The 21,405-nt window shown below is 32.7% G+C and overlaps 1 protein-coding gene across 1 annotated transcript in view; it reads right to left on the reverse strand.

Moving 5' to 3' along the window:
- The window catches only part of LOC103258178 (solute carrier organic anion transporter family member 1B3-like), an 89,130-nt gene that overhangs the window by 41,857 nt on the left and 25,868 nt on the right, over positions 1–21,405 (reverse strand). Inside the window, exons 2-7 of the mRNA XM_008055878.2 lie at positions 20,639–20,780; positions 18,886–19,018; positions 16,718–16,839; positions 14,678–14,824; positions 14,383–14,481; positions 1,654–1,896 (exon numbers count right to left, since the gene is read on the reverse strand). Coding sequence (XP_008054069.2) covers positions 1,654–1,896; positions 14,383–14,481; positions 14,678–14,824; positions 16,718–16,839; positions 18,886–19,018; positions 20,639–20,780 — 886 coding nt within the window. The remainder of the gene's footprint in view (positions 1–1,653; positions 1,897–14,382; positions 14,482–14,677; positions 14,825–16,717; positions 16,840–18,885; positions 19,019–20,638; positions 20,781–21,405) is intronic.

Consider the following 21,405-nt stretch of genomic DNA (forward strand, 5'->3'; position numbering starts at 1 on the left):
CCAGGTGGGTCTCGAACCCGCAGGCTCAGGCAATCCACTCACCTCAGCCTCTGAACAGTTTTTATTGTTTACATATTGTTTTTGTAATGAATTGAAATCTTCCATCTTTTTTCTAACCAAAGAGTCTTAGTTCTACTCAAAACATATATAATAGATCCAATATTTTTTCTGATTTTATTTTTATTTTATCAATTCCTAATAGTCACATAAGTAAGATCTCTTTTGCTACTCAGGTAACTGCCCTACCAAAACAGTTGATGAATATGTTTACAATTGTCCTATTTTTTGCAGCTTCATTATCCTCTCTCTTCTTTTTGAGTTCACAGTCAACATTGGTCCTTCTAGCTTTAGAAAATCCACTAATTTTTATATATTTGTTTTGGAGGGGTAGAAACAGTATATACAAATAGCAATTTCTTGACGTGCTATTTCTAGCATGCATGTTAAATTTCAAAAACTTTTAACTCAGTGGGATGTTGATAAATATTTAATAAATGATTATTGGGGGGAATGCTCAGATTTGTAGTATTTCCCAATTTCCATGGTAATAAATGATGGTAAATTACCCTGACCTGGATTATTTTCAACGATCACTTTAGCTAATATTTAACAGTCCCCTTTTATGAGCCAAAACAAAGGGTTCCAGCATACCATTGCTCTTAAATTAGTGTGATGGAGAGGCAAAAATAACAATAAAATGGTCGAATGAAAGACCTGATGAGTGGAAGAACTTGGGCTATAACAAAGAATTTTTAAACTTGCTTCAATAAAAACTTGAATATATTGCCAAGGATCTGTGTGTTGCACTGCTTTGGCTTTTACTATTTTCCCATTTTTCCCCAATCTGAAAACTGTTTTCAACAGCTCACAGTTTTACAATGCTCTGGCTGCTAGGAGATCATTCTCCAGATTATTGTTTCTCAGTGGTTCTTCATTTACCCCTAATGCTTACATTATACTCTAAGGATAAGGCACTATCACATGATGAAGGGCCCTAATTCACATTACTAACTTTAATTATCTTAACTACTACTGTTGCTTCCACTTCATTTTTGAATATTTAGATATGACATCTCTAATATAATCGCCAAGAAAAATAATATAACTCTAATTGCCTAGAGAGAAACCTTGCCTGACTTCCTTCCAATTATTTCATCTGTCCATCTGAGCATAGTTAAGTTTAACCTTACCATAGTACTTAAGACATTTTACTGCAACTGTCAATATACTTCCCACTATCACCACCAGGTTCTTGAAAAAGAGAGGCAATACTCTATCAGTAGGGCATAGTTTGGTGCCTGGTACCATTTGTGGAATAAATAATGAATAAAATATTATAATTTCTTTAACCCTCATAAATGACACCATACAATATTGAAATAAATGTAGATTCTGACTTATAAGGAACAGAGATTTTTAGTCTTTGGTTGGTCTCTCCCTGCTACAGAAAACAAACTTCTCTTCAATTTATGTGCTAAAAAAAAAAAAAAATGTTAACTTTAGTAGTAATTTTAGATAAATCATTTAGCTAAATTTAGTGAAAGTAAGCTAAGTTCAGATGATTTGAGAATGACTTCTTTAAATTGGAATATCCACTCCTCTCTTTCATTGATATTAACAATTCCAAGTTGACAAAGAATGTAAAATACATACCAGTCACATTTTCAGTATCATTTTTTCCATGGCTGGTCAAATTTTCTGTTGTATTCCTTTCTTCATTGGTTTTGAATACATGTGATGATATTGAAGTTTCCCTTTCTTTCTGTGGTTTATTGATATTTGATGGTAAAAAAAAGAATGGTATGGAAGAAATAAAGGATAGCAGTCCACACAATAGGAAACCAAGCCACCAAGCACCAACCCAACGAGAGTCATTAGGAGTTATTCTAATTGTGCCTAGAATAAATAATTAGAAGAAACCAGTCAAAAATCTATTTGAAATACAAAAACTTCTGGCAAATAATGATAATAATTGTTGTTTTTCATAGATGAAGAAAGTAATCCATATTTCATTAATTCAAAGACTATTTTATTCTTTTCTAATTTTGTTATCTCTGAAACCAGAATAAATCTAACATTTGAAAACATCTTCAATGCCATTGTCCAGAATTCAGTGATGACACTGTTGTCATTGCCTGAAGTGTGTGAACCTGGTAGCTTTTCTCACTACACATCTAGATGACTGTCATCGTTGACTATTTAGGTCTGCAAACCATGTAAGAATTGTTCATGAAAGAAACATTTATCCCCACTTTTTTTGAAAATGTCTACTAGCACCATCTGATGGAGTAAAAAAAGCACCATCAATGGAATTTTAGCAGTTTGCTAGAAACCCTCAGAGTTTATAAAGGAACTCACCACCAGAAACCAGAATTCTCAACTCTCTTGACAACACAGAGGATGAAAATAATACACATAAGAAAAATCTGAACTTAAAAGTAACCAAAAAATATTGGACTCAATGTTAGAAATAATGCAAACATCTGATATAAATTTTTTATTTTATTTTATTATAGAGATGTCGGGCACAAGTAAGGATTAACTTTACAAGTAGGCTGCATGCAAGTGAAGTTTGGACCTCCAAACAAAGAGTAATTCTGGTGGTGCCAAAAAATGTATACACATTTTAAGAGTTGTTAAGAGATGTTTGCCATAATCAAAAGTGTCTAGATGGTAATGGTAACCACTTTGAGCCCTTCTCGTAATTGCGTAAGTCAAACGTGACTCGCATTCATCCTAGTGAGTATTACAATTTTAATAGTTTTTTTTTTCTTTCTTAAAACTTGTATACATTTTTTGGGTACCATCTGAATATAATGTTATCTTTTATTTTTTTTTTTTAGTTGGAGTCTCATTCTGTCGCCCAGACCGGAGTGCAGTGGCCGCTCCCGGCCACCGCAGCCTCAATCTGCTGGGTTCCGGCGATCCTTCCACCTCAGCCTTCTGAGTAGCTGGAATTACAGGCATGCGCTACCACGCCCGGCTGATTTTTTGATTTATTGTAGAGATGAGGTCTTGCTGCCCAGGAGGGTCTCCAACCCGCGGGCTCAGGCAGTCCACTCACCTCAGCCTCCCAAAGGCACGGGATTACAGGCTGAGCCACCGAGCCGGCTGTATATAATGTTATATCTCAAGTGTAAATAAGCTATTTCAGTAGGTATAAAATAAGCATTCTAAGTAATTAAGTAAACACAAGATATCAGCAAAATTGCAATAGGAACCAAAACACTTTTTAAAAAAGAATACACTGATTCAAAAGTAATATATAGATCTGTTTCATGTCTGAATAATCTAGAAACTAGTTGAGAGTCTCTAGTTACTCCAGGCGAATGCAAAACCAGCTACACTGAATCAGTAAGACAATTGGAGACATCCTCTTGTCGTAATCCTTTTTTTGGTATAGTACTACACAACTGGTAAGAATTTGTAGTTTGAACTCATGTGTGGGCACTTGTCACAACAATTTCCCTTCTCAATACAGAGTGAATGTGTGAGGAAAAAACAAAACAAGCAAACAAATAAAAACAAACAAAAATTCCTTCTTATCTCTAGGGAGAGAAAAGTTGGACTACACATCTAACATTTCAACATTTCTAGGTGCTACCCAAGGAAAAGGCTTCTATCTACCCTATCTTGAAGTGCTAAAAACACCTAGCATATGCTAGACCTTGGGAGGCTACAGAGAACATAGATGGCAGTTTGAACTAGCATGTAGGCACTCATCACAGATCCTGCCCTCTACCTTAGTGCAGAGTGAGCAGGCAAAATCAGAAAGAAAGTCAAAACAAAAAATCTAGCTTCCAGCATCTCCATGGAGAGAGAAAGATTTGGTAGATATTTGAAATTGCTCAGTCAGAGGAAGAAAGAAAACTTTTGTTTTTAATGGAGAAAGCTTAAAGAACCTTTAGGACTCCATCAAGAGGACAAATATGTAATGAGATCTTCACAATAAAAAGAAAGAGAAAAATCAAGTAGAGAAAAGGATTAAATAATTAGTAGCTGAAACTTCCAAAATCTTGGATCAGAAATGGGTATTCAAATTCTGGAAGACTGAAGGAATCCAAATACAATGAACAAAAATAAATCTATACCAAGATACAGTATAATCAAGTTGCCAAAACACAGAGAAAAAGATTTTTTAAATCAAGAAGAGAAAATCAAGCTGGCATGCTTAAGAAAATATCCATAAAACTATCAGTGCTTTTCTCAGTAGAAATCTTGTAGGTCAGGAGAAAGTGGGATGCCAATTCAAAGTGCAATAAAAAAGAAAGGAAAAAACGTGACAACTAAAATTACTATACCATAAAAACTGTCCTTCAAAAATGGAGACAGAAAAACTTTTTCAAAAAAACAAAAGCTAGGGGAGTTCCTCACCTCTAGATCCTCCTTATAAGTAAAACTAAAAGAAATTCTTCAATTTGAAACAAAAGAAGGCTAAATAGCAATATGATGGCAGAAAACTCACTGGTAAAGATAAAAACAGAAAAATACAGAATACGAGATTTCTCTCTGTCTGATTAGTGATGGGCAAATTATTTTAATTAGAGTACAAAAATTAAAAGACCAAATAGTTAAAATAATTATATCTTAACATATGTATTATATGTCTCTTAGCAGGTGCAATAAAAATTTATAAAAAGTACACAAAAAATAAAAACAAAGCATATCCATACATAAAAATCAACAAATCACAAAGAAAATAGCAAGAGAGAAAAAGAAGGACAAAAACACTACAAGACAAATACAAAACAATTAACAAAAATTGAAATAGTTACTTCTCCCCTCTCAATAATGTCTCTAAATGTAAATTTATTAAACTTTCTAACCAAAAGACATAGAAAGACTGAGTGAATAAAACAAGATAGACTATACGCTGGCTGTAAGAGACTCATTTTAGATTTAAGGACACACATGAAAGACTTTAAATGCAAATTTCAACAAAAAGAAGGGTGGTCATACATATCCAGACTAATTAAATTTTAAGTAAAAAACTGTCTTAAGAGGCAGCAAAGAACATTGTAAAATAATTTTTAAAAGTTAATTAACCAGGAAGATAACAATTAAAAGTATATATGCACTCAACTTCAGAAAACCTAAATATATAAAGCAAACATTGAAAGAACCAAAGGGAAAAATATATAGGAATTCAATACAGTTGTCTCTTGGCATCTGTGAGGTATTAATTTCAAGATCACCAACAGATATCAAAATTCACAAATGTTCAATTTCCTTCTATAAAATGGTGTTGTGTAAATTAATACCTCACAAATGCCAAGAGACAACCATATTGAATTCCTCTATATTTTTCCCTTTGGTTCATATACACAATGGATTATTATGCAGCCATAAAGAAAGACAAACCTATGGACTTTGCAACAACTTGGATGGATTTAGAGTCAATCATCCTCAGTGATCTATCACAGAAAAAATTAGCTGAGTACCATATGTTGTCATTCATAAGTAGACCTTGAACAATTATAATACTATAAGAAAGGGATTGGCAGTAGTGGAAAACTTTCAGGGGAGGGGGATGGGAGTGACAGTTGAGGGAAACTGCTAGGGGAAGGAGGGGCACACCTCATCAACAAGGGTACTTGCATAACAAACATTTGTATACCTAACCCTGAATTGTACCCCACATCTTTATAATTAAAAAAAAGAAAACAATCTTATTTAAAGGAGTTTTAGATAAATATGGAAAAACTGTTAAAATATTCTATGTTATATTGCTATAAAATTATAATTTTATTACTAATTAGAGATATAGTAATATTTTGCTTTCCATAAATTAGGAACCCTTTATACATTTTTTAGATGCATTCATAAAAATGAGCAGAAAGCACATAAAATTAGGGATTCACCAACTTTGTGAGAACTTAATTGATCACAAGAGACAAATACTAGACTAGTCCCCTTAGCAAAGGATCTGTGATTAAAAGATTCTAAAAAATAATAATTGAAGCATTTTCAGTTACAATAAAGAGACATGGTTAAGAAAAAATGTAATATTTTACTGTCGCTGTTAAATAAATATCCATAATGAAAAAAATGGTGTTGTACACTGGCCCTCCATAATGGGCGGATTGTAATAATAAAAGAACTTAATATCTCATTTTCAGCTATGAATAAGGTAACACTATTCAGTTATGAATAAGACAACATACTATTGAGGAAATAGAGGACTTCAACAACACTATAGGCCAATTGGACACTTTATTCAACAACAGCAGAATATATATTTTTCTCAAGCAGAAACTGAATATTTTTTAAGATAGACTATATGTTAGGCCACAAAACGAGTCTTAACAAGCTTAAGACTAAAATCATACAAATTATCTTTTCCAATTACAATGGAATAAAACTAAAAATCAACAACAGAAAATAATACTCAGTAAAATTCAACACCCTTTCATGACAAAAACTTTCAACAAGTTAAGAAGAGAGGAAAATTGCCTCAGCATAATGAAGGTTATACATGAGAAGCCCACAGCTAACAGCAGATTCAAGGATAAAGTACTGAAAACTTTAAGGAACAAAGGAAGGATGCTCGTTCTCATCCCTTCTAGTCAGCATAATACAGTAAGTCTTGGCCAGACCAATTAAGTTAGAAAAATAAATTAAAGGCATCCAAGTTAGGAAGAAGTAAAATTGTCTCTATTCACAGATAACATGACATTATATACACAAAACCCTGAAAAATTCACACACCAAAAACAAATCAGTTTTAACTGTATAAACAAATTCAGTAAATTTGCGGGATACAAGATTATCATAAGAAAGTTATATTTATTTAGGCTGACAACCCTCTGGAAAGAAAATTAGGAAAAACAATTCCATTTACAATAATAAATAAATAAAACACTTAAGAATAAATTTAACAAAGTAGGTGAAAAACTTGTACAATTAAAATTTCAAAAATTGATTATAAAACTAAGGAAGATACAAGCAATTGGGAAGACATTTTGTGTTCATGGATTGAAGGCATTATTAATGTCCACACTACCCAAATATATCTGCACATTCAAAACAAAACCTATCAAAATCTCAGACTTTTATATAAAAATCTAAGAAACAGTCCTATAATTCATATGGAATGGAAAAAGGAGCTCAAATTGCCAAAACAACCTTGAAAAAAACAGCTGAATGCCTCACACTTTGTAATTATGAAATATATTTCAAAGCTACAGTAAATAAAACAATATGGTAATGTCAAAAAAAGACAGACATTATAGACCGATGGAACATAATAGATAGCCCAGATAAATGTGTGCCTACACAGTTAACTGATTTTTGATGAGAGTTGAAAGGATTATCTCTAAAACAAATAGTGTTAAGATATTTGGGTATTCACATGCAGAAGAAAGAAGTTGAACCCTAAATTTATACCTCATTAGAAAAGGAAAAGAATGGATTAAAGACAAAAATTAAGACTTCAAAGTGCAAAATTTCTTGAAGAAAACACAAAGAAAAATTTTCATGATATTGGTATTGACAATAATTTCATGGATATAACACCAAAAACATAAACATCTAACTTAACTTAAAATTTTCTGTACAGTCAATAGGGTGGAAACAAGAAAAGGAAACAATCAATAGAATGGAATGGCAACACACAGAAAAAAAAGAAAATGTTTGCAAGCCATATGGGTAATAATAAGATAATTTCTGAAATGTGCAAGTAACTCCCACAAAAAACTCAACAGCAAATAATAATAATAATAATAACCTGATTAAAAAGACTAAAGACCTTGATAGACATTTCTCCAAAGAAGACACACCAATGAATAACAGGTACAGAAAGAGATATTCACCATCACTCATTATCAGGGAAATGCTAATCAAAAGCACAATGAGCTATTACCTTAAGGTGGCTGCTAAGTTAAAAAAAAAAAAGAAGAAGAAGAAGAAAAAAAAAGTGTAGAGATATTTGAACACTTGGTGGAATATAAAATTGTGCAGCCACTGTCAAAAAAAGTATGAAGTTTCCTCAAAAACTTAAATACAGAACTACCATCTGACCCAACAATCCCTCTTCTAGGTATATATCCAAAATAATTGCTGGGTCATATGGAAGGTCAATTTCTAGTTCTTTTTTAAATAGCCTCACTGTCTTCCTAAGAGGTTGCACTAGTTTGCATTGCCACCAGCAGTGTAGAAGTGTTCCTTTTTCTCTGCATCCTTACCATCTGTTGTTTGTTTTATTATTGATGGCAATTCTTACTGGGGTTAGGTGGTATCTCAGTGTGGTTTTGATCTGCATTTCTCTGATGATTAGAAAGGCTGAGCATCTTTTCACTTGTCTGTTGGCTGTCCATATATCTTCTTTTGACAAGTGTCTACTCATGTCTTTTACCTATTTTTCAATAGGGCTGTTTTGTTGTTTTGTTTTGTTTTTCCTTTCAGCATGTTTGAATTCCAGATGTTAGGCCTTTATCAGATGTACAGTTGGCAAATATTTTTTCCCATTCTGTGAACTGTCCCCTCACTCTCTTGGTGGTTTATTTTGCTTTGCAAAAGCTTGTCAGTTTGATGAGGTCCCACTTGCTTATCTTATCTCTTATGGTATGCTTCCATATGACCCAGCAATCTCCCTATTGGGAATATACCCGAAGGAACTCAAGTCATTCTACCAAAAAGATACCTGCACATGCATGTTTGTTGGAGCTCTATTTACAGTAACAAAAACATGGAACCAACCATGCTGCCCACAGAAGCTGGACTGGATTTTTTTAAATGTGGTACATGTACACAATGGAATACATGTATATGGAATAAAGAAGGACAAACATATGGACATCGCAGCAACTTGGATGGATTTAGAGTCTATCATACTCAGTGATCTATTACAGAAACAAAGAACAGAGTAGCATATGTTCTCACTCATAAGTGAACCTTGAACAATTATCATAATACTATCAGAAAAGGATTGGCAGTAGTGGGAAACTGCTAGGGCAGGGCGAGGGGTGGAATTGGGAGTTGAGGGAAACTGCCAGGGGATGGAGGGGCACACCTTATCAACAAAGGTACTTGCATAATGAACATTTGTATGCTTAACCCTGAGTTGTATCCCACATATTTAAAATTTAAAAAATAATAATAATTAAAATCATGATAGTGAAGAGATATTTGCACTTGCATGTTCATTGCAGCACTATTCACATCTGGCTAGATGTTAAAATAACCTAATGAGCACTGAGGGATGAATGGATAAAGAAAATGTGTTTTATACAAACAAGGGATACTATTTAACTTTAAAAACAAGAAAAATTCTGCAAAATGCGATAACATAAGCAAACTCTGAGGACGTTATGCTGAGTCCCAGTTTTGCAAGATGAATAAGGTCTAGAAATCTGCTGTAAAACATTGTGCCTAAAGTTCATAATACTGTATTGTATAATTTTAATAGTGTGGAGGTTAGGGGTGCCAACCACCCACATAGTTGAAAATATTCATATAACTTTTGATTCTCCGGAAGTTTAACTACTCATAAACTACTGTTGACCAGAGTTCTTACTGATAATATAAACAGTTGATTAACATATAGTTTATATTATATAATTATAATGTAAGTATAAATATATATTTATATTCTTACTACAAAGTATGCTAGAAAATAGAAAAAGGTTTTAAGAAATCACAAGCAGGAGAAAATAAATTAACTATTTATTAAGTGGAAGTGAATTATTTCAAAGGTCTTCTTCTTCCTATCTTGAATGGACTGAGGAGAAGAGAAAGAAGAGAGTTTAGTCTTGCTTTCTCAAGGGTGCAGAGGTAGACAAGGTGAAGGAGATGGAAGGGAAGACAAGAGAGGGAGATGCCCTCAGTGTATCCTTACAGAAACATATCAATCATAATTCCTTTTTAACATTTAGGTTTCTCATTTCTTTAAAAATGTTTATATATATGGTACAAATTCTCTTGCATAGCTTACTTTAGTTTCAGTGCCCACAATATAGAGGGTGTTCCAAGAAGCAGCAAGAAGTCATGACATTACAAGAAAAAAGTCGAATTGCAGTAAATGTACAATAGATTGATGTCTACAACTGCCTGCCATTTCAAAATAAATAAATCCAGCATAAGCATAAGGATTAATGGAAAGAAAGAAGAAAGAAGGAAAGAAGGAAGGAAGGAAAGAAGGAAGGAAGGAAGGAAGGAAGGAAGGAAGGAAGGAAGGAAGGAAGGAAGGAAGGAAGGAAGGAAGGAAGGGTAGGCAGTCATGAGGCTATCACTGTAGTTATGCCAGCAGGCATGAAAACCATATACTTTCAGCAAAATACCTTTTTATCTCATCTTGAAAATGCAGTTTTTTTGTAAGTGCAAGATGGCTATAAGAAAGACTCTGATATGACTCAAGAAATAAGGAAGTCATTATACAACAATTTAAAGCAAAAAGAAGGTAAAAGATTTAAAGCTAAAAAATTTAATGCCAGCAAAGGATAGTTTGATAATTTCAAAATAAGGTTTGGGTTACAAAAGTAAGCACACAAAGATCTGGGTTTAAAATGGATTTACATGAGTATAATGTTTCATTATCAACAACTCAGATATACTTCAGGACATAACTGGTTAAATTAAGAACTCCACCTACATGCTAAATATTTATTCATCACCTCTCAGAAATGTAATTTTTTTCCTGTTCTTTCACTGGCCTATACATAGGAATTAAAAGCATTAACGAGCTAAATATGGCATGCCAAAGTGTTTTCCTTAGCTCACATACTATCTTAAAGGTTCTACATAAAAATTTTGACTTTTAAATTTTTTGGAAAACTGGTCAGAAAACCTTGTCAATACTTGGCTCAAATTCCTGCATAACAAGAACAGGTTGGGGCTAAGACAAACATGTAATTTTGGCTATGTGAGAAGTGCAGTTCACCACCACTAATTCTTTCCAGTTGAACCTCGCACTCTAATTTCCCATATCTAACACTTTTTACTTACTAATGTTATCTCTTTAGTTTTTCTAGCCGTTGGAGCTTATAATAAGTTCACTCTTTATTCATCACTGAGTAAAAGAAGATATAAAATGTTCTCAACATTCAATAGTAGAAATAGAATCCCCATGAATTCTAAAGCACAAGTGGAGACACACACACACACAAAAACAGAATTATCTTTTGGTGGGCAGGACCCTTGTAGTGAAGGCTTCCCTAACTAGGTAAGTGTTCTAAGAACCCATCTGCATCAGTGTACCAGTTAACGTGTTGTGAGAGACCGCGTTTGGCTTCAGTGAATTTTTTTTTGGAGATTCTTTTAACTCATTTGCCCATTTCATGATGGGTGATTTACAAGCACATTTGCCTACACTGCACTGAGGATTCAGCAGTTTTTGAGAAAAAAATGGCATGACCCCTTGGACCCATCATCCCTATTCACATGATCTCACCCTGAGCAAGTTTTTTTGTTTCCTTGGATGAAAAAATTCTTCAGAAGGAAATATTTTGCCAATGTGGAAGAGGTAAGACAAAAAAATGATTGAAACACTAAAAGGCATCAGAATTGACAAGTTCAAAAACTGTTTTGAGTAGTGGAAAAAAGCATCTTGATAGGTGTGTTGCATCAGATGGAGAGTACTTTGAAGGTGACTGAAGTTTAAACTTGTAAGAATTAATACACAATTTTTAATAAATAAATTTTGTTTTCTGGGGGCAGTCCCTCCTTGTACTATTATAAATTCTGAATAGAGAGGTTACAAAACTGTTGCCCTAAAGACCTTCACCACCTGTTTCTGTATTCAGTGACAGAAACAGTGATTAAACTGGAGGTGAATTAGTGGAAATGATGTAAATAATGTGTAGCTGCTCTAAGTCACACATCTAAAATAGAAGCATTACATTAGGTACTTGTTTTAGTTTTATATTAGCAAATTCTAATTACTGGCTATGTTGGGTTACTATGATGTGTATTCCATTTAGGAAATGAATCCTTTGATCTCTTTGGAGTGCTTTATTGAAGTCTTGAGATAGAAAACAGATTTGTTTATTCACAAACACCAATAAGTTATTATATGTTAAGACAGACATTTCTGTCATGTTCTAACAAAGATGGAAGGGATATACACAAATATTTACACCTTGTTGTGCAAGGGCTATCAGAAAGCCTCACTCCTGTTGACCTAATTTGAGGCTAATGGAAATTTAAAGAAAGGGTTCCCTGAACAGAAGCCGCATTTTGGAAGAGACTTTAAGAACTATGCAGTGTGGCGATTCCTAAAATCTCTAAATATCAACCTTCCATATGACCCCGCAATCCCCCTACTGGAAATATACCCTGAAGAACTCAAATCACTCTATCAAAAGGATACCTGCACACTAATGTTTATCACAGCATTGTTCACAATAGCAAGAACCTGGAACCAACCATGCCGTCCATCAAAAGAGGACTGGATTTAAAAAATGTGGTACATACACACGATGGAATACTATGCAGTCATGAAAAAAGAACAGAATCATGAATTTTGCAGAAATCTGGATGAAACTAGAGTCAATAATACTGAGTGATCTCTCACAGAAACAAAGATCTGAGTATCACATGTTTTTACTCATATAGCGGACCTTGAACATCCACCGTAATACTATTAAAAAAAAAAAGAAAGACTGACAGTGGTGGGAAACTATGGGAAGGAAGGGGAAGGGAGGTGGGATTAACGGTAGTCAATATCTGGGAACGGGGAAACACCCCTTATCAACAAGGGTGCCTGAATGAAGCATATTTGTATACCTAACTCTAAACTGTACCCCACAATATCAAAATAAAAAATATTGATTAAAAAAATATAAAATAAAAAAAACCTTAATTATCTATCTTCTCCCAATTTGATTGTATGCTCCTTGAAGTCAGGATACTGGCTTACATTCTTTGCTGCTATAATTGCAGAGCCTAGAACTGTACATGCACAGATTAGCTATTCGATAAATAATCAAATGAAATTTGATTAAAAAAGAACTATGCAAATAAAAAAGAAAGAAAAGTTTTACAAGTGTAAATGCCATGAAGTGTGAGATTACAAGGCACAGTAATTTGGTTAATCAATGAATTAAGGTAAACATATTCATCAAAAGAGGGAATACTGGAAACAAAGTAGATTTGTAGGTACAGTAGATTTTAACTTGTTGATTTTAACTTGTTGGTTTTTAACTCGATGCTTATAAAATATCTAAAATGAAAAAAAGTACTAGAAATATCAAATTAAATTTATTGAAATTGTTGAAATGTATCCACTAGAATTAACAAATGAGTTACATATCCAATAATCACGTACAATTTAGCAAACAGAGATCCCAGTGTAAAGTCAATGATTGAACCAATCATTGGTACTGCACTCAAACTACCTGAAAATATTGTGTTATTGGTGGTAGAAGCCAGATTATAATGGATTGAAAAGTGGATATGAGGTGAGATGAAATATCTAATTTAGGTGATTTTTATCTAAAATTTCGGTTCTGTAGAGAAATGGCAAAACAGAAAATCAGCCAGAAAATTGGTGGTGGTATAAAATATTGTATAAATATAAAAAGATGAGAAAAACTTGAGTGTGATTTCTGAGGAAAAGAAAGGGTGGAGATGAAAAAGTTGAAGAAGCAGAATGGATCAGCTAAAGACTGATAAAATTAGATCTTGGAAGAGGCAGAAAGAAGAAATCTGAAGCCAGCTGAATCTACTAACACTGGCTAAAGAGAGAAATCTTTTTCTACTGAGTTGGGACAAAGAAGGTAAAGATGGATATGGTACAGATATATTTGCAAGAAGTAGCCCTGAAGTTGAGGCATTTTTTATAACATGGCCTCTTCTTCTGTAAATTAATAAGGAAAGTGTGATCTGAGAGTGAAGAGAAAGGTCATTGATGCTATTTATCTGTTCATTTCTTTATTCATTTGTTCAAGAAACATTTATTGAATGTTTCTAAATTCCAAATCCTCTGCTACAATGATGGAAAAAGTGAGCATAACCAAAGTGCACTACGGAGTTTCTCAACCCACTCCAGTCATAAGTCAAAACAGCAGCTACAAGAAGGCTTTAGCAAAGCAAATTCTAAGTTCTGCACTTCAACATCAAACCTGCATCAAGTGAAAAGTAAAGTTTTCTTCACTGGCAGGCAGTTCTGGGTGAGGGACATTTTAATCTTGGCTATTGTAAATCAAGTAATCTAAAACAAACTTCTTAAAATATCTTCTCCATTTATTCTTAGTTGTAAAAATGTGGTATGAATAGGAGCTGCATTTTATTTTTATTCTGATTTTTAATCCCTTTATTTCCTACTTGCAACTTTTGAAAAACAGTAAACAAACAAACAAATATTGAAAGAATGAATTCAGTTATTTGGATAATAGCATTCTACACTTGAAGGACACTATCATGGTACCTTGTTCTGATTATACTTACTCAAATCTACATATCCAATATCCACGTACAATTTAGCAAACAGAGATCCCAGTGTAAAACCAATGATTGAACCAATCATTGCTACTGCACTCAAACCACCTGAAAATATTGTGAAACAACTTTATTAGATGCCAAGAATACATGTTTTCATTCAACATACTTTTAAAAGTAATATTACACAATATACTTGTCCAAATAATTTTTAATGTACAAAAGAATAAACTTAGTAACACTATGATTTCAAAGGTAGACCTAGAAACACTAACCATGAAATGTAATATATTCTGTACCTTACCTACATACAAAGACGAATGTCCTTCTTTAGCAAAATCATCAATGTAAGAAACCCCCAATGGTACTACGGGGGCTTCCCCTATGCCCCGAAGCACATTTCCCATGAGGACATAGACCCACATGTGTGATCCATCTTCCTTTCCACAACCTATGTAGACAAGAGAGTGCTTTATTTTAAACATTAATTGTATAATTCCTATTAGAAATTCAACTACTTTAGCCTTTGATTATTTAATTTGATATTTTTGTTCTTTTTCTACTTATAAGTTATCCGTATTCATTTTGCATTCTGAAAATACAAAAAACACAAAGACAAGTAAAAATTGTCTGAAATCACACTGCACAAAGATTACTTCGAATGTTATGTATCTTCCACATTTTAGTGCACACAAAATATGCATAAACTCAGTATGTACATTATATACTTAAATATCCAGTTCATATTATAAACTGCTTATACAGTTAATACTATATTATAACAATTTCTCCATGTTAAGATTTCTTTTATTTCAAATTTTAATGAGTGCATAGTGGCCATGTTGAATAACAGTTCAATAATTTACTTAATCATTCTTTTATTTTTTAATTATAAAATAACATTTCTAATTTTTTTATCTTAAACAGGGATGCTATGGTTATAATTGTGAACAAATTCTTGTGCACATTCCTGATTATATCCTTAAGATTAAGATAAGTATATATTTTTATGTACTATGATGGGGGACCCAAAAGGACCTGGAATTTAGAAAATATTGTGTGTTTATTCTTGCATGTTTAAACTTCAGTCACCTTCAAAGTACTCTCCGTTTGATACAATATGCACATCGAGACACTTTTTCTACTATTCTAAACAATTTTTGAACTTATCAATTTTTGTGCTTTTTAGTATTTCTGCCATCTTTTTCTCTTACCTCTTTTACACCAGCAAAATGTTTCCCTCTGAAGACTTTTATAATCCAAAGAAACAAACAAACAAAAAAAGTCTTTCAGGGTGAGATTGGGTGAATAGGGAGTGTGGGGCACAGGAGCCATGACATTTTTGATCAAAAATTGCTGAACATACAGCTCGGTGTGGACAGGTGTGCTGGTACATCACCCATCAAGAAATGGGCAAATGGTTGAAAGAATCTCAAAAAAAAAAAAAAAAAAATCATGTAAGCCAAACGCAGCTTCTCACAACAACACTAGCTGGTACACTGATGCAGATGGGGCCTAGAGCACTTACCTAGCAAGGGAAGACTGTACTACAAAGAACCCACCCTCCAGAAAGAAAATTCCAGGTATTTTGGGGTCCTCATGTATAGTGAAAATTAATCTCCAGAAAGAGCTACAAATTTACACTCTCCCAGTAATACATAAAATGTAAATATTTTTTCTTCCACCTTATTTCTTTTTCATTTTAATACTTTTGATATAATACATAAAAATATTTAGTTTTAATTTATATTTACAATTTATTATTTGTGTTATAATAGATTTAAAATGTCTAATTGATATAATCATTTGCATTTTTCATAAACAGCACTTATATCATTCAAATATTTCTTCCACTTCCTGATTTTTATTTTAAATGCATATGTTCTTTTCCAATTTTTCACTGAAATTTTTCTCTTTTTATATACTTCTAAATGTTCTTTATATATGATACAATCATTCCTCTATATACGGGGGCATTTGTTGCAGAATTGCCTATATGTACCCAAATTCGACGTAAGTCCTACAATTGACCCTGCAGAACTAGCATCTAGAAAATATTGGCCCTCTGTGTAGGTTAATTTCTCATTCTGTAAATGCTGTATTTTTTATCTGCATTCAGTTGAAAAAAAAATCCATGTATAAGTAACTCACACAGTTCAAATCTATGTTGTTAAAGGATCAACTGTATGTATTAGCATAATAATTGTTTCTGTATTTAGTTAAGGGTCAAATATTTTTTCTATTTGTTTTAAATCAACTTTGCTAATGAACATTACAATAATTTTAGGATATAATTGAATTTATAAATTTTAGGCTATTTTTTACTGTTACAATTAATTCTTACCTTTTTCTACTGAATCAAGTGATGTTCTATTGATTGATAAAGCTTGATTAATTAAACAGGTGGATAAGCTTGATGTTGAATTTCCTGATGAATTGATAAAGGTTTCTTTAGAATATCTGTAACTATAAAAACATCACTGGATTTAACATTTTGCTTATATACAAAATATTTTCATGTTTCCTAGAAATCCAGATAACTTATTTTTATTTGCACCACTTTCTTCTTTAAATTCCCCAGTACTTTTTGTCAGTTTCCCAGGCTGTATTTTAGGAAAGGTAATGGGAAAAGGTGAAACGAAACTGTCCACTAAGAAAGAATATTCAATATGCTTCAGCAAGGTGAGTTATCACCTTGCCATAATCCTAGGTGTTCTTATTTTACAGTAAAGATATGATATCTCCTGGTTTCACCTTTTAAAATTAAAATTGCTAACTGTATATATTCATCCCTCTGGATTATCTTCAAAGATAGTTAATCTGCTTGCTTGCTTTTTTTTTTTTCATGGATGCATACACCCATGCACACACATTAATTCCTAACTCTTCAGAAACTTATTGAAAAGATTTTAATACATTTCAACTTGAGGCAGAAATTAATAGAAACAACAATGATAGAGCTAGAATAGGGATATACTGATAACTGAAAATACTGGGGAAACTTGTGAGCTTTAAGGACAGTTTACTGTATGTCAGATTTTAGGCTCAGATTCAGAACTAGAACTAATACATAGTTTTTGTGCTTAGGGAATTTCACACTCTCTAAGATAAACATATATGATGAAAGGAAAAATAAGTACAATATACAACATACTGAGTTGTCACACACAAAAAGTCTGATCAATTTTGCCTGGAGGTGGAAGCATAGAACAGAGAAGAATTCACAATGATGTGTGAAATTAATCTTGAAGATTGATAGACGTTTAAGAGTTAGACAAAGGAAGAAAAGTTTTCAAGACTGTAGGACCATTAGGTACAAATGTATGACATATTATGGCACCTTTAGAGAACTTCAGGCCTAGAATGTGGCCCTCAGTTTTGGGGAGCAACGGAAGATAAAACTGTGATGGTTGTATAGAAGGCATCCTTGTCATATAAATCATGAAGCATATGAAATTAAAGAAAGAATTAAGGAACAATGACATTATGGTATCAGAAGCAGAAGTAAAGGATGGGAGTAATGAAGGGACCACAAAATATAGAAAATGAATCAAGAGATGCTAAAATAAGCAGGAGCAGTACCAGTGAGAAGAAATCTTATAATTTAATCTTGTAAAGATTAAATGTGAAAAACAAGAGAATTAATATAGTGATCAAAATGTGTGAATACTGGACTTGGTAATCAGTAAGTAATTGGTGTCTCTGCTCATTGTCTTACTATCATTTATTTTTTCTTCCATGGTAATTGAAATCAGCATTTTTTAAAGCTAGGAATATGGTAGCTGTAATAACATCTATTTTTTCCCAATATCTTTATATCTATGAGTAAAATGTAACTGTCTTCCAGTCAACGTGAAGTCAGTAGCAGTGTTACACTTGAAAAATGTTTCTTAGCCCTCAGCCTGTTTGCACATTTTATAACTTCCTCTCTTCTATCTCATTCCCTGGAGATACATTGCCACAGTTTGAACCATGAGGTCAAGGCCATGCAAGGCAAAACAATATGATGAAAGCAAGTAGTATAAGTAAGCAATACCATAATATCAGTCGGGGACTACATTAACTTTTACATGAAAAATAAGCTTCTATCTTATTTAGTCAATTGCTATTTTAAGTTTTTTCTCATAGGCATCTTAGGAAGAACAGCTTCAGTGAAATCGTAATTGGAAAACCTATACCACAGTGGGCTGAATGCTGCATTTTATTGAATACAATAAAAATCTTAAAGGCAAAAACACGAAGTATACATGTTATGCTAAAAAGTCTTAGCTTATTTTTTCATATGAAACTGTAAATTGTATTTAGCGATTTAGTGTTAATTTTGTTTCAAAGTCTATGAAAGTCATGATGAGTAAATCAATAAATTATTATGTAGAAAATATACCCCATTTCTTTACATCCTCGGATACTTTTCTCAAAATATAATTGCCTATTTAAAAGAATAAAAATAAAACTCTATTACCAATTTACTAGTGAATAATTATTACTGGCACAGAGCTGTTTAACACTTACTATCCCATGAAGAAATGTGGTAAAGCAGTCAAAACACTGCCAGCTCCCATAATGAAACAACCAATTCCAATTATCTTTGGTCTGTGTAGTTTGGATCCAAAATAACTTACAAATACAATCACAAAAACATTTCCTAGAAAGAGAACAAAATTATGTTATAGGCTTAGTCCAATTCTGTCTAATTGAATTAAAAGGCCCTAGAATGAATGCAAATTGACCCCAAGTCATAGTCTCATTTTTCAGAGAATTTATAATTTAATTGAAAAAGTTAACTCACAATAAGCCACTCATTAAAAAGTCATATAGTACTTATAATATGTAGCTTAGGTTTTATATACAAAAGAACACACTTGAATTATTTGGCAATATTAGTGAAGCAAAGTTTTATTGAAGAATTTGGAACTGACCGAATTGTTTGGAATGGAGAAAAAATATTCTAATCTGAGAAAAAAAGTGGTTTTTCATATCTTTATTTATTCCTAGCATTCTTTAAATTTCTATTATGTACCTCCCATGGTGCTCAGGGCCAGAAATATAAAAATAGAATAATATATGTCCCTGTTCTCAAGAAAGTTAATAGTGATAAAAGTAAACAGATGGGGAGAGGTGTTATTAGACTATAGAAAGGAGGAATTTAAATCAATTAGGGATTCAGGAAAGCTTCCTGGAGGGAGGTCGCTTGAGATTTGAGGTTGAGTAGAAATTATTTAGATTAAAGAAATGTAAGAATAGTATTCAAAACAAAGTCACTACCAATTCTTATCCATCTGGAACTTCTTGTACAAAAATGAACAGACAATAATCAAGAATTAACTGAACTCTAATGAAACAAAAACATGAAAGTAAAACATCATCATGACTCAAGGGATAAAGTAACACAAGAAGCAACACTTAGATAAGGATTAAACTAAAAAAAAAAAAAAAGTTGAAACCTTAAAAAAAAATCCAGTTGTTTAAAAGTACACGAAATGGTTGTATCCATAAAATCAATATTAGAAAACTAAAAATAATAAGAAAACAATAAAGTATTATAATATTTAAAATATTATTTAAAAACTGAACAAATTAGAACTTGGAATGATACACATAAGTTTGGTGTCCCTCCAAATAATTTTTTTAAAGTAAAAGGAAAAATTATCAGAGGCAGGAGCAACCAATTCATAAAATAAGAAAAAAATTCCAATAATTGTATAAAACCTCACTATTACTAGAGAAATCCAAATTGAAATAAGGTAACAAAACAATATATATCTTCAGGTTGTAAATAAAAAAACAAACTCGAATTCTGTGGCCATTTGGACAGTAGAAGTCAAATGTAGGTTGCTCTAAAGTGGTTCTTCCCTCCTCAAACCATAAGAATCATATTCCTCTTACAAGCTTTCTTCACACTGGGGCATCCTGAGAGAGAGGAGGTAGCACATTAAACAGTGTGAGTTTGCAAGCAATGAGTTTGTGTAGGACTCGGGTTTTCAACATTCTCACTATCACTATTTTGGGATGGATTATTCTTTGTTGTTAGGTCCCTTCTCTGCATTGTAGAATGTTGAACGGCAATGTTGGACTCTAGCCTAGGTACTGGTAGCATCCTCCCTGTCCTTTGCCCAGTTATGACAACCAAAAATGTCTTCAGATTGTACCATGTTTCCCAAGAGGTACGAATTTATCCCTGGCTAAGAACCAGTGATATAAAGTATGTATGAACAGTTCCTGTTTTAAATTCTGCAAGTCTGGTTATTAAAATTGTAAAAGTTACCAATTTCAAAACTTCCATCAATTAAACCAGAAAGAGTAGCGGATATATCAAATCTCTTTTCTATTTGAGTGATGAAACTTTTCATAGTGCTTCCACCAATTGTCTTACATATGTAGGCAAATGACAGGGCAGCCAAGAATAGCTAAGAAAAAGCACAAGGAAAAGGGGGGAAAGTGGTTAATCAAAGGATTATAAAATGTTCACAGAGAATGGAATTAATAGCTTTTCTTTACACTTAAATACATTACATTATCATAAAAAGCATACCCATTTTTCCCCTATACCAAATGGGACTTCTCAGCCCATTTAACATTATCACAACTTCACTGATAAAGCATCATCTTGTAACTTAGTTACGACATCAGATTATTATTATGCAGTACAGTTAAGATTGTTATTTTTAAATTAAAGTTATTAACTGATTCAGAGCAAGCTAGACACTGTTCCCAGATGGCCATGATACTGAGATATTCTTCATTTCCAAGTCAATAGCATAGGCTAACTGTGAGGAGAATGACAGTACATTATCAAAGGTAGCATTTTCAAGAAGCCAGCTTAAAAAATGAAACTTTGTGAAGGCAAAGGGAAATACTGTGATCAACACAAATAACTAATAGTCATCCTAAGATGAATATTATAGATGTTTTAATTTTCTGTTTCATTTTAACAGAATTTTATGATCCATCCTTTCTCATACAGTTCAAATCTACATTTATAAACAAATTTATCTTGGTTCTATTCTTAAAACCATACCCTAGCCGGGCTCG

The sequence above is a fragment of the Carlito syrichta genome, unplaced genomic scaffold (assembly GCF_000164805.1).
Source record: "Carlito syrichta isolate Samal-C Ts95f unplaced genomic scaffold, Tarsius_syrichta-2.0.1 Scaffold302012, whole genome shotgun sequence".
Lineage (NCBI taxonomy): Eukaryota > Metazoa > Chordata > Mammalia > Primates > Tarsiidae > Carlito > Carlito syrichta.